This window comes from Dermacentor silvarum, chromosome 10, assembly GCF_013339745.2.
Source record: "Dermacentor silvarum isolate Dsil-2018 chromosome 10, BIME_Dsil_1.4, whole genome shotgun sequence".
NCBI lineage: Eukaryota > Metazoa > Arthropoda > Arachnida > Ixodida > Ixodidae > Dermacentor > Dermacentor silvarum.
In genome coordinates, this window is record NC_051163.1 from 52,941,008 (window position 1) to 52,955,637 (window position 14,630).

Below are 14,630 nucleotides of genomic sequence, written 5' to 3' on the forward strand. Positions count from 1 at the left end.
GCTGCAAGTCTGATCACATCTCGAGCCCTTGGCCGTGGCTGTCTAAGTTAAGGGGCTCCTATCATGGTTCTTAACGGCAGGAAAAAAAGACGAGGGAGAAAGTGCTGTGACCGCTACGCCAATCTTTCTTCTAACAGTCGCGGATCCGAATTGCCACAGTAAAGAAAACACGGTGGTCTCTGACGCGAGAAAGTTTGTTGAGGCCAGCGGCAGCAATCGACGAGCTGCGCCTACTAAAGCGGCTGCGAAGCCCAGCGTGGCAGGTCGCGTCGCGCAACGGGCGCTTAAGTGCGGCACTATCGTGTTGGTCTAGACTTTCCCAGTGAATGCGAAGTGACCAAAATGGCTACTTCACCGGGCAGCAAGTCTACATCGCAGTGGTCAATGTTGGCTTCAGTGTTCATCTTCGCCGCAGCACTGGAATCCGTGGCGCCTTTCTCCGTGACCAAAGTGGTGGACACAAGCTCCTCGTGCTCAGATAAGCAGTTCAAGTGCGTCGCTGGGGGGAACTGCGTCCCGAGGTGGTGGCAATGCGACGGGATGTGGGACTGCAGAGACGGATCGGACGAGCAGGACTGCCACGTAAACAGGACGTGCCTCGAAGGACAATTCAAGTGTGAACAAGGTGGTCACTGCGTCCCGGCAACCTGGCGCTGCGACGGTGAACGCGACTGCTTGGACGGGTCGGACGAAGAGAACTGTACGTCTGCACGCACTTGTTCGGAAACAGAATTTGCCTGCAAGGATAGTGGTCATTGCTTACCGGCAACATGGAAATGCGATGGTGACCCCGACTGCTCGGACCACTCGGACGAAAAAAACTGTACGACTGCGCGCATGTGTACCCAAACAGAATTTGCCTGCAAGGACAACGGTCATTGCATACTGGCAACGTGGCGATGCGATGGTGACCCAGACTGCTCAGACCGCTCAGACGAAGAAAACTGCACATCTACACGCAATTGTTCAGAAACAGAGTTTGCCTGCAAGGACAGCGGTCATTGCATATCGGCGACATGGCGATGCGACGGTGACCCCGACTGCTCGGACCACTCGGACGAAGAGAACTGTACGTCTGCACGCACTTGTTCGGAAACAGAATTTGCCTGCAAGGATAGTGGTCATTGCTTACCGGCAACATGGAAATGCGATGGTGACCCCGACTGCTCGGACCACTCGGACGAAGAGAACTGTACGTCTGCACGCACTTGTTCACAAACAGAATTTGCCTGCAAGGATAGTGGTCAACGGTCATTGCATGCTCGGACTGGCAAAAAAACGTGGCGATGCGATGGCAAGGACAACGGTCATTGACCCAGACTACTGGCTCAGTGGCGATGCGATGGTGACAGACTGCTCTACACGACCGCTCAGACGACTGCAATCTACACGACATGTTCAGAAACAGAGTGCCTGCACGTCTGCACGCACGACGGTGACCCCGACTGCTTCGGAAACAGAAACAGAATTTGCCTGCAAGGACAGCGGTCAGGTCATTGCATATCTGGGACATGGCGATGCGACGGTGACATCGACTGCTCAGATCACTCGGACGAAGAGAATTGTACGTCTGCACGCACTTGTTCGGAAACAGAATTTGCCTGCAAGGACAGCGGTCATTGCATATCTGGGACATGGCGATGCGACGGTGACCCCGACTGCTCGGATCACTCGGACGAAGAGAACTGTACGTCTGCCCGCACTTGTTCGGAAACAGAATTTGCCTGCAAGGACAGCGGTCATTGCATATCTGGGACATGGCGATGCGACGGTGACATCGACTGCTCAGATCACTCGGACGAAGAGAATTGTACGTCTGCACGCACTTGTTCGGAAACAGAATTTGCCTGCAAGGACAGCGGTCATTGCATATCTGGGACATGGCGATGCGACGGTGACATCGACTGCTCAGATCACTCGGACGAAGAGAATTGTACGTCTGCACGCACTTGTTCGGAAACAGAATTTGCCTGCAAGGACAGCGGTCATTGCATATCTGGGACATGGCGATGCGACGGTGACCCCGACTGCTCGGATCACTCGGACGAAGAGAATTGTACGTCTGCACGCACTTGTTCGGAAACAGAATTTGCCTGCAAGGACAGCGGTCATTGCATATCTGGGACATGGCGATGCGACGGTGACCCCGACTGCTCGGACCACTCGGACGAAGAGAACTGTACGTCTGCACGCACTTGTTCGGAAACAGAATTTGCCTGCAAGGAAAGCGGTCATTGCATATCGGCGACATGGCGATGTGACGATGACCCCGACTGCTCAGATCACTCGGACGAAGAGAACTGTACGTCTGCACGCACTTGTTCGGAAACAGAATTTGCCTGCAAGGACAATGGTCATTGCATATCGGCGACATGGCGATGTGACGGTGACCCCGACTGCTCAGATCACTCGGACGAAGAGAATTGTACGTCTGCACACGCTTGTTCGGAAACAGAATTTGCCTGCAAGGACAATGGTCATTGCATATTGGCGACATGGCGATGTGACGGTGACCCCGACTGCTCGGACCACTCGGACGAAGAGAATTGTACGTCTGCACGCACTTGTTCAGAAACAGAATTTGCCTGCAAGGACAATGGTCATTGCATATCGGCGACATGGCGATGTGACGGTGACCCCGACTGCTCGGACCACTCAGACGAAGAAAACTGTACATCTGGACGCACTTGTTCGGAAACAGAATTTGCCTGCAAGGACAACAGTCATTGCATATCGGCGACATGGCGATGTGACGGTGATCCCGACTGCTCAGACCACTCGGACGAAGAGAATTGTACGTCTGCACGCACTTGTTCGGAAACAGAATTTGCCTGCAAGGACAATGGTCATTGCATATCGGCGATATGGCGATGTAACGGGGACCCCGACTGCTTAGATCACTCGGACGAAGAGAATTGTACGTCTGCACTCACTTGTTCGGAAACAGAATTTGCCTGCAAGAACAGCGGTCATTGCATATCGGCGACATGGCGATGTGACGGTGACCCCGACTGCTCAGATCACTCGGACGAAGAGAATTGTACGTCTGCACGCACTTGTTCGGGAACAGAATTTGCCTGCAAGGACAATGGTCATTGCATATCGGCGACATGGCGATGTGACGGTGACCCCGACTGCTCAGATCACTCGGACGAAGAGAACTGTACGACTGCGCGCATGTGTACCCAAACAGAATTTTCCTGCAAGGATAATGGTCATTGCATATCGGCAACATGGCGATGCGACGGTGACCCCGACTGTTCGGATCGCTCAGACGAAGAAAACTGTACATCTGGACGCACTTGTTCGGATATAGAATTTGCCTGCAAGGACAATGGTCATTGCATATCGGCGACATGGCGATGTGATGGTGACCCCGACTGCTCGGACCACTCAGACGAAGAAAACTGTACATCTGGACGCACTTGTTCGGAAACAGAATTTGCCTGCAAGGACAACAGTCATTGCATATCGGCGACATGGCGATGTGACGGTGATCCCGACTGCTCAGACCACTCGGACGAAGAGAATTGTACGTCTGCACGCACTTGTTCGGAAACAGAATTTGCCTGCAAGGACAATGGTCATTGCATATCGGCGATATGGCGATGTAACGGGGACCCCGACTGCTTAGATCACTCGGACGAAGAGAATTGTACATCTGCACTCACTTGTTCGGAAACAGAATTTGCCTGCAAGAACAGCGGTCATTGCATATCGGCGACATGGCGATGTGATGGTGACCCCGACTGCTCAGATCACTCGGACGAAGAGAATTGTACGTCTGCACGCACTTGTTCAGAAACAGAATTTGCCTGCAAGGACAATGGTCATTGCATATCGGCGACATGGCGATGTGACGGTGACCCCGACTGCTCAGATCACTCGGACGAAGAGAACTGTACGACTGCGCGCATGTGTACCCAAACAGAATTTGCCTGCAAGGATAATGGTCATTGCATATCGGCAACATGGCGATGTGACGGTGACCCCGACTGTTCGGATCGCTCAGACGAAGAAAACTGTACATCTGGACGCACTTGTTCGGAAACAGAATTTGCCTGCAAGGACAATGGTCATTGCATATCGGCGACATGGCAATGTGACGGCGACCCTGACTGCTCAGATCACTCGGACGAAGAGAATTGTACGTCTGCACGCACTTGTTCGGAAACAGAATTTGCCTGCAAGGACAATGGTCATTGCATATCGGCGACATGGCGATGTGACGGCGACCCCGACTGCTCAGATCACTCGGACGAAGATAATTGTACGTCTGCACGCACTTGTTCGGAAACAGAATTTGCCTGCAAGGACAATGGTCATTGCATATCGGCGACATGGCGATGCGACGGTGACCCCGACTGCTCAGACCACTCGGACGAAGAGAACTGTACGCCTGCACACACTTGCTTACCAAAGCAGTTCGCTTGCAAGGACAATGGTAGATGTATATGGACAAATTGGTGGTGCGACGGTGAACGCGACTGCTTCGATGGCTCGGATGAAGAGAACTGTACGTATTCACGCACTTGTTCGGAAACAGAGTTTGCCTGCAAGGAGAACGGTCACTGCATATCTGGGACATGGCGATGTGACGGTGACCCCGACTGCTCAGATCACTCGGACGAAGAAAATTGTACGTCTGCACACACTTGTTCGGAAACAGAATTTGCCTGCAAGGACAACGGTCATTGCATATCGGCAACATGGCGATGTGATGGTGACCCCGACTGTTCTGATGGTTCGGACGAGGATGTTTCCATGTGCAACGAAGGTTTTGTCTGCTCTCCCAACAAATTTCTTTGCAAGACTCTCGGTCAATTTGTGTGTGTTCCCAAAGAGCGGAGGTGCGACGGCCATATTGACTGTGACGACGCCGTGGATGAGAAGAACTGCACTCGACCTCAAACATGCTCAGAGAAAGAGTTTACTTGTCTCGACAGAGCACAGTGCATACCTGTAGCGTTGCGCTGTGACGGTAAACGCGACTGCGTAGATGGTTCAGACGAAGATTGGTTGGGTTGCCCAAGTGAGACACCATGTCCGATGGGCCAATTTGCTTGTAAACGCGCTCTAGAGGGCTCGGTGACGTGCTTCCCTAGGGCGTTGCTTTGCGACGGTCACAAACAGTGCCACGACGGCTCTGACGAAATCGGTTGCGGAAACCGAATCTGCGAAGCGGGAGAGTTTCGTTGTAAGACAGGGCGTTGCATTCCTCAGCAGTGGACCTGCGACGGCAAGCCTGACTGCCCAGACGGATTGGATGAGGACGCGCTATTATGCAAAGCGTATGGGTCATTGTGCCCTTCGAGCCAGCTTCCCTGCCGCTCGCACAACGGTAGCTTTATCTGCATCGGTGAAGAGGAAAAGTGCAACGGACACGTGGACTGTGACGACGGCAGCGACGAGAGGCTGAACTGCGCCAGGCTGGCCTTTAATTGTAGAGGAAGCCACTTTCGGTGCGATAACGGCAGGTGCGTACCGAAGCCCTGGAAGTGCGACGGTGTTGATGACTGCTTCGATGGAAGCGACGAGAAAGGCTGTGCCAGCACCAACGACGAACTATCCGAGAATTGCTCTGTCAACGAATTTTCGTGCTCCACGGGTTCGGCGTGCATCCCGCTCAACTTGCGTTGTGACCGCCACCCCGACTGCCCCGATGAATCCGACGAGCATGGCTGCCCTTCAGAAATATCCAATTTCGTCTGAGACGACGGATGTTGCATGATTTCAAAGCTGGTGCCTTTTTGTGTGTCGTTGTTTATGTCACAGGTACACATTGTAACAAATGTGTTAATGGAGTTCTGCGTACCGTCTTTGTGATTCTGGCCAGCCCAAGAAGTGTTGTCTAGTTCCTTGTGTCAAGTCTTGATATCCAGATGATCAGCCGTTCTTTGTGCTCTCGGCTATCTTTAAACTGTCAGTTGCCCAGAAACGCGAAGCACTTCCGCTGCTAACTCTTAATGTATGAGCCTCAACAGCAGGACTTCACGGTTAGATTGTAGGGTACGTCTATGGTCGTTTCTAGTTCAGCGATAATCGCAGGAATCGTATAACACTGTACAGGAAGTATTCGACTTAAAGAAAAAACTAACTGCACAGGTTACGTCAGAATACGTTTCGCGCCCCTAATTACATATTTCATGTGATCTTTGAACATCATACCTTTGTTCTGCAGTATTTTTTTTTAAATATAACACGTTGCATAGCGCTAAAACTATACCTCTGTGCCAAGCTTCGGAGCGGGCAGCCTTGAGCATATTGACCCTTTTCGCGGCGATCCCGTGGGAGCTGCCATGTTTGATCACGTGGTGACACGTCCATTACTTGCCTCAACTGCCTCCGTTGCCTCCGTGTTTACAACTGGATGTGAATGACGCCGATGTGGCTTAGCAAACCTCTGTTTCGGGATATATCGTAGACGGTGACTGGGTGGACGACACCAAGCTTCGATCGGCCACAGCTTCAGAGGACATGTAAAAGCGCTTTCGAAGCTCATTAAGCTTTGTCCAAAGGGCACGAGCAGCGTATATGGTGCTTGCTCTAAAAGCGGGGCAAATATGTATTCGAAGCTATCCAAACTTCCCGCTCATGAATTGAATCAGGATTATAGTGTTTTGGTCATCGTTCTTTATTTGGGGGGGGGGGGGGGGGGGGCAAATATTTTGAAGCAGCGGCTTGTCACGTTTCTGACTCAGTAAGGTTCCTCAGTGCGGTCACTATCTGATTATTTTCTGCCTAATCGCTCGTGGGTGTGATCAGTTCCGTTAGATTTGTTCTTGCTGCGCACAAGGCATGAAACGTAGCTGTTCTGCACATTGGTATACCTTGTAGCAAAGGCGTATTATCGCTAGTAACCCGCTTACTCTTGTGAACCGTCACGAAATATTCAGCTTCGACCATTCGTGCGCTATCGGTGTGGTACCATCACTTATTGTGCGTAAATAGTGCGCATATATTCAAGTGTGTGCCTATTCACTTATTCTTGACACGTTGGTGAAAGAGTGGGCGTAAGTTTCCGTGTCAGTTGGGGTAGATGTGTGTAGATACTGTGCGCTAAAACCTATGACAGGAAGCGGCGATGCTCCCTTTATCATTGTTTAACGAGCGGTACTCACCCTTGCCGACGTACCGGGGCTGAAGCCCTGTCTTCCAAGGCTATATAGCGATACAACGCTGGCGGATGAGCAAATTTCTGTATCCTCGAGGAAAGCCGTACATCTCGAAGTGCCGGAAACATGTACATTTGCACGTACGGACAATTGCAGCAGCGGTCCGCGAACTTGGCCCCACATATTCATTACATTCCTTAATATGCCAGTCATCATTTTTGCAGCCAACTACTGCACACGTCTTCAATCCACATGACTCAAACCAGCATGAATGGAGCGCAGTGCGTTAGCGAAAACTCAGTTGCATTTTCGACAGCTGATCGCACAGAAGCAAGGTAGAAGCGGCAATGGTTTCGTATTCGTGCGTGGTCGCTGAGGCGACGTATGGCGCGCGCCGCCGTAAGCGCCATCTAGTTTCTCTAGAACAAACTCCTCCGCGAAAAGGGTTAATAATGTACCTTTGGATGGGTGTTCATAATTTTCTTATTCATTGTGGTTATCCCTCAGCCACACTTTGCAAATTTAGAAGCTTTAAGTAACGTAATATTTCTCCAGTCTGCTGAGTTCACGGACGAAAAGTGCAAGCGGTTCTTGTCGACTGCAGTTGATATTCTAAAACTTTTTCCTAATTTCTGGTTCAAATACCTATATATAGCACTTTGTCCTTACAGGAACAAAATTCAAACCAGTAAATGTCAAACATCTCATTAGTCCAGTAACATGTCATGAAGGTCATCTTGAAAGCACTCCGTGTTATTATTTGCATTTCATGCTTCCGCGAATAACAGCCCATCGTCGAAATTATGATCACAGGAGGCATAATTTATCGGATGCAGGTCAAACGGTCGGACTTGACAAGTATTAATGGAAACCCGTTAATGGCACTGTTAAAAGCACCTGGACGACCAATTGTAAACGCTTTTTATTCTTGTGTCTTGAAAATGTTCTTAAAGCTTTTGTTCCATGTTTGTTATATTAAATTCCAATGTTAAGCTTTACTACGTCTAATAAATCAACTATACTTCAATGGTCCCCTTTTCTTTACTGCATTTACGGTATCCTAACAAGACAAATGACACACTAAGCTTTGTACAAAGCAAACTGCGCTTTCTAGTTGGAGTGCACGTGGGAGTGCCGATGAATCGTAAACTTCGCTTACTTCTTCAACGAATCGAAAAAAAATAACGATATGTATACATGCACGACGATAACCAAAGCCCTCTACCCTTTCAGCAAATGTTTCCAGCCTTGTTCTACCTGCGCATTCCTTGCAGTACGCAGGTACCCCCCCCCCCCCCCTCCCGTGCAAATGTTTTTGGAGCAGAGCATTTGTGAAAGAGTGGGGTATCTTCGCATTCAAAGCAGCGGTCCTCGAATCAAAACATCGTGTGGGTACATCCCCGCACGCCCACTCCATCGTTCAATTAAAGTTCAGGCTGCTTGTTGTTTTTTTTTTTTTTTACACGCAAACAAATGTCACACAAGTTACACAAGACTTGTTTCAACCCGTAGGTCGTAAAAGCTAGTATAGGGTCCAATTCTGACACGCACTTGCATACACCTAGCATGCAGCGGCCTGTCAACTCAAAAGACGCACAACAAATGCACAACTTTAACAAAATAACATTGAAAACAGGGTTGTTTTCAACAAATCAGCGAAATGTGAACACTGCCTTGAAAGAGAGTGTTCATTTTGAAATAACAAATTTCGTCATAGATGTAATGAAATTACGTGCTAATTTAACATTATGGGGTATTGTGTTCCAAATGAGAACCCCCGTATATTCTATTAACCACTGCTCATATGCGTTTCTAGCAACTAGCAGGTTGAAACGCTTGTTAGTTGCAGCCCTTGTGTCACGTGTGGGCAGTTGAAATGCACTGAACGACATTATTCGTAATATCATATATGACGAACTGTTGAGTAAACTTACCTTTTTAACACGAAAGTGTTTTATTCCGGGGTCCACCAAGACTTCACTGACGTATTTCCGTCACGGAAATACGTCATAGAACATAATACAAAGAAAGAAACCAGAAGAAAAAGTTCCACAAACATGCAAAATTTGGGAATCGAACCCACGACCTCTCGGTCCGCGACGATATATCGCCGAGCGTTTAACCCATTGCGCCACAAACGCATTCGCAGAGAGCTACACAGACGCGCCTTATATATCTAACACTCCTCCGTGTACCCGCGCTCTTGCTCGGGGCGGTGCCGCCGCCTATGAGCAGAAAAGAGAAGTACTGCATTATGACACTAAAGCCCGGGATACATGGAGCGAACTTTCTCGACGAACTTCACGCGTCAAGTAACGACGCGGCGACACGACGCAGGATGTTTGCTGTGTTGCAATACATGCGGCGAACGCCGCCGCGCGTTGGCCGCCGTGTTGGCGGCGGTCCCGGCCGCCCGCTTCGAACTGAATTTGGCGTTGTCCTTGTAGAATTCACTTAGTTGGAAGCAAATGACTGCGTAAACGGCTTTCGCTTAGTCTCAGGCCGCTTCGACGACAGAGTATTATGGATAACCTTGAGTAGTTTTCGAGATCGCTTCTCGTTTCGAACGCGTCTAAGCCTAGCGAAAGAAATATCCGATGCCAACGCCATCTATCGGGGAAGTCGGGAGATAGGCATGACGACAGCATGTGGCCTCTGAGATCAGAAGATTTCTGTTGAAGGTTGTTGTAGAGAGCTTGCACTGCTTGTCTGTTTCCTCGCAGATCAGCGGATATGGGATGTACAAATACAACGCGATTCCTGAGAGATCATACTAGGAACTACTCAATCGGTGCAGAGACATGCAGACACGGCAACACCAACGCGATTGCAGACGACGCGAAAAGGCGCGCGCGCGCGAAACACCAGCATGCATTGCGACCGGAACTAGTGCCTCCTGATTGGCTGTCGTCCACCGCTGCGCGCTAGACGCTTCCGGCGGCGGCGTTCGCCCGACGAAAATGTTTGGACAGGCAGATCGGCTGCGGACGGCAAATTTCTTGACGCCGGCCGTCGGACGTTCGCCGCCCGACGAAGTTCTTCGCTCGGACGCCGGTTATTCGCTCCATGTATTCCGGCCTTAACGCGCACCGACAGTGAACGCTTCGGTGGTCTCAGTACTACGACGCCTCGATGCCAGCATTCGAAGGGACGCTGGCATCAAGAAGCACTACCAACGCCACCTAGGTGGCGTTCACCGTACTCAGCACAGCGGAGCGTGGCCTCCGCAATTAGCTCTGAAAATGTTTCTGAAGTTGATCGCGGAGGCTGCAATTACGACGCGCTGTACGCGCTGATTTGACTCGGTGACGATTCAGTTACGTGCTTTGTCTTGCGCGTTGTATTAGTGTGTCAGTTACGTGCTTCGTCTTTCGCGTTGTGCTAGCGTGTGCAGCGTAGTGCAGCTTCCATATGCACGACGGTTGCTCATGGTCATCGACGTTGGTAGTCGTGATGGAGGAGACGTGCCACCAGGCGTCAGCGTGGGTGCATCAACGCCTAAGGGCGCTTTAGCCACAAAACACCAATAGACATTATATATCAATGTGCAATAAACATTACACTACTTCTGTGAAGACACGTTTCACTTTCGTGTTCTATACCGATTCCTATATAAGAGGGATCAACCACATTTTTTGTGTGAATTCCTCAATACTAAGATTGGTTATTGGTCGCGCCTATTGAAAAAAAGAGCGGCGTCTAAGAGTTAATTCGCAGCAGAGCAGAGCGCAGCCTTTTTAAGTATTTTCTTCAGTTAAGGCGGAGCAGCCCAGGAGATTTCTTCTGTCCCGGCACCCTCCTGTTTCAGGCGCAAGTACGCATATCGTATACCGCAGTAAAGAACTGTGTAGCTTGATTCAAAAATGGACTAATCTGCACTGGGGATGGGGAACGTACTTCCCGTCGTCACTGTTCTAGAAAATTCCACTATTGATTACAGCCTGTGATACTGTGATGAAGCACAGGTTGAGGCAAATTTTCTTCAGCTCCCTCACTCACCCACCTGCGCCTTCATTGCAAGGTTGAACTCGTCAGCATCCTTTCGTAACAATTTTCTCCCTGTAGTTTGCTACAACGTTTGCAAAATGCGACAAGAGCAATTAAGACTGGTAAGATCAAGAAGGTGATAAAGAAGACGCACGAGAGTCAGGATGGGTTAGCATGAGTCGTATGCGTACATTTATTGGATAACATGAACAACCGAGGTAGCATCCGAATGGCTACGCTATACACTTTGGGGTGCAACTGCCGATGAATTCGGTTCCGTATGAGTAGTACGCAAATGATGCGGACTCCGCAACAATTCTGTATTCTTAGCGTTCGAACAACAGAAAAACAACTGCGAATTTTGAAAGGGCGTAAAGAGTTTCTGGGTAGAAAGCCGGTTACATCTGCAATATCAGCATTGTTCCTCCACTGTGCTTGCTTGGCATCATGCGTGACATGATCCCAAGTAGGCATGATCCTGTACCCGGCCCGTACCCGGCCCGTACCCGGCCCGTACCCAGTCCGTCCCAGCCCGGCCCATCCCGGTTCGGTCCGTCAGCTATTCAGCCTAAGCAAAGCATGGTTCTGTTCTCGGTTATTGTGAAGATACCAGCCGCACAGAGATTCTTTCCTAGAGACTATCAAGTTTGCCACTGGAGTTGTTGCTGAAAAGTGAACTGGAAAAAGAGAAAGAAAAAGTATATCCTCTGTTCGTTTCGCTCATGCGTTAGTGTATGATATGAGCGCCGTTACAAAATTTGCCAAATAGTTGTACACAGCAATATAAAGCAAAGGCATAGATGGCCAAACCTATACACAGAACTAGCCATTTCATCGCACTCTCAAATCTCGAATTCAAGGAAATAAAATTGGCGGGAATCTAAATTTAAATACACTGGTCTGCTGGCTTTCAGAATTCCGTATCACACTGCCCCTAGAAGCTCTCCTATAGCTGTATTGCGTATAAACGCGGTATCACGTGCGACCATATTTTAACATGAAACAAGGATTTTTATTGCTCTATTTAGCTTCATTTTCATTTCATAAATTTTTTAATCAGGTATTTATCCGTTTTTCTGCGTTTCGGTGTTATTAAGCTCAGTGCAGGTACAGCATACGCAACCTTTCTTTTTATTTTTCTCTATCTAGTTAGGATATATATCTCTTTGTTCACGCTAATTCCCAGTGAGTACGCGTAGTGCCAGAAAGAACGAAAACAAGGCAATAAACACGAGGCCTGCGCCACTGAATGTGTCAACAAGTTTGTTCAAACGAAAAAAAAAAATGCATTCAGAAAAAATTTTTTTCCTGAATCCTGTTTTATGTTCCACATCTCTTTCGCCAGAGTTGCGGAGTTTCGCAGCACCCGTGCTGGTTTGAAGTATTTATCTAAGAACGCGTGACGGACTGAATTCAGTTATGTCGGACTTATGCGAGAAGCTACGGCACATTATTCAACTCCCATGAACGAAGAATGAAGAAATTAAATGAAAATCAGAGGTGAGTTGCACTATGCCTTAGCGCGCAGCACAATTGGGGAATGTATATCCCAGAATTTATTTGCTACCACGGCAATCAATTATTTCATGCTTGTACGAAAGCGCTTAAAATGTGTTTAATAATTGGCCTTGCATTAAACTGTCAACACGTGAGGCAATACAAGGCGGGACGTTATTCATTGCCGCCAGAAGTCTAAATAGTTTTGTGCAGAAAGCAAAGATTGTCCAACAACTCTGCTTTGAGCATATATTTTGCTCTTGAAAAATGCAACCAGCAGAAGGTTTTCTTTTTTTTTGTGATTAGGCTTGTGACTGTGTGACGTAGCATAGTTTAGGCAAGGGAACACTGTCTATGAATTTTTTTTTTTGTCATTCCTTCGCTATTGAATCAGATGTTCCATCCCTTTGTGCCATCACAGAGAAATATGTAAATTCGTTCTGTTTAGCCGATATATCTATCTACCAACGCTGTGCGTCCCCTTCTTTTGTGTATTATATGTTTGGTGACCATGACACCATTATAGAGCCACTCTTTAGACTCGTCATTCGCCACTATTCCCCATATACAACCGGCTAATGCGCATACGCTTATTGTCCTGTGGGACGCTACCACTCATCTCGCCACCGGCATTCGAGCTTCGCGCCGTCCCTGTGTCATCTAAGCGCGAAGCTCACCTCAATAAATCCGAGGTTTTAAGAACCTGGGAAATATGCCGTCCAGAGTTTACCCAGAGTCGCGAAGGAGCAAAATGTGGAGCGTAGGTAGATAAGGGTAGCCACTGGCACCGGGTTTTTTTTTTTTTTTTTTTTTTTTTTTTTTTTTTAAGAAACAGGAGGCACCACTACTGCGTCGTGGTCTGCGCGCACCTGGAGGGGTATTCTGTAAGTGCCCACCTAGTGGGAGATGTCCATTTCGTCTGCTACTGAAGTTTTGATTGGCTGGGCTGGGGTACGCGTGAGAAGGAGACAGGAGCCCCCAGCCAATCAGCCCTTCGGCAGCAGATGAAATGGACACGTCCGCCAGGCGGACACTTACAGAATACAACCCCCCCCCCCCCCCCCCCCCCTGCTTTCTCGTAGGCTGACAGATGTCATTGACCTAAAATTCCGTAAGCGTGGCAATTTTTACAGTCTACAGTCTAGTGAAGTTACAAATATCATAACGGGGCCTATTATGGGCCCAATTAAAACCCGATATCGACCAAAGCCCGAAGATCCAACTCCCGATCTCGGTTCAGGCACGCATGAATGCTTGTGTACCGGGCCGAGGCCCATGCAGTGCATGCGCTAGGCGAAAGTTTGGCTGGCTACCACCCACAGTTATTACAGAATATAAACGCGAGGTATTAAAAGAAAACTTAAGATGCTTGCGGTGAAGGCCCACAGCTGATACAGCCAAAAGACGCAAGGTTCTCAGAAAGTTTTTCATGCGATTGCTGGCACTTACCTGAGATTACGCGTGGATGATTCATCTGGCAATTGCGACTGGCCGTATATCTTATGCACAGCCAGCGGTTTCTTCTTTCATATCTCACAGACTCGTGTCCAGGAAGGAAAACACGAGAGAAAACTCTCAAGAAGGGGGGGGGGGGGGGGGGGGGGGCCTCTCTGAGAGAGAAAACTTGCTGCCTGGCCTCTCAAGGCCTGACAGAGAAGAGATAGTGCGTTTTACTCAGATGTGTGTCTCTTCGGGCGCGTGCAGATGCACCTTTAGAGACCTATATATAGTATACGTGGGAAAAAAAAACCGTAACCATATTCCACACTCTACAGACCCTCCAGAGTGGATTCAAGAGTGAGCAAAATATTGTGCTACCTGCTGATTGGTGTCTTCGAATCCGTTCTTCCAGCCCTCATTGTCAACTTTCATCTTTCTTCCTTTCTTTCTTTGTTGTTGTTGTTTTGTTTTTGCCACCTTTTCTCTTTCTTCTGTGCAGAGCAATAGGCCAGAACACGACGCAAGGAGATTTCGATCTTAGGCATTTCGATAATATTAAGTTATCTTGGCTCTCTCTCTCTCTCTGCACTA

General features: G+C 48.9%; 1 protein-coding gene across 1 annotated transcript; it reads left to right on the forward strand.

Moving 5' to 3' along the window:
- The first annotated feature begins 200 nt into the window (after positions 1-200).
- On the forward strand, positions 201-8,134 carry LOC119431533 (low-density lipoprotein receptor-related protein 2). The gene is made up of 2 exons (XM_049657906.1): positions 201-1,250; positions 1,353-8,134. The coding sequence occupies exons 1-2, from the start codon at positions 343-345 to the stop codon at positions 5,710-5,712; spliced, it is 5,268 nt and encodes a 1,755-aa protein (XP_049513863.1). The 5' UTR covers positions 201-342; the 3' UTR covers positions 5,713-8,134.
- Positions 8,135-14,630: the final 6,496 nt, after the last annotated feature.

Excerpts from the sequence above, each read along its gene's own strand:
- LOC119431533 (XM_049657906.1), top strand. The coding sequence starts at position 343 with ATGGCTACTTCACCGGGCAGCAAGTCTACATCGCAGTGGTCAATGTTG. Across the intron at positions 1,251-1,352 it reads TGCAAGGATAGTGGTCAACG|ACTGCTCTACACGACCGCTC; the intron begins GTCATTGCATGC and ends CGATGGTGACAG.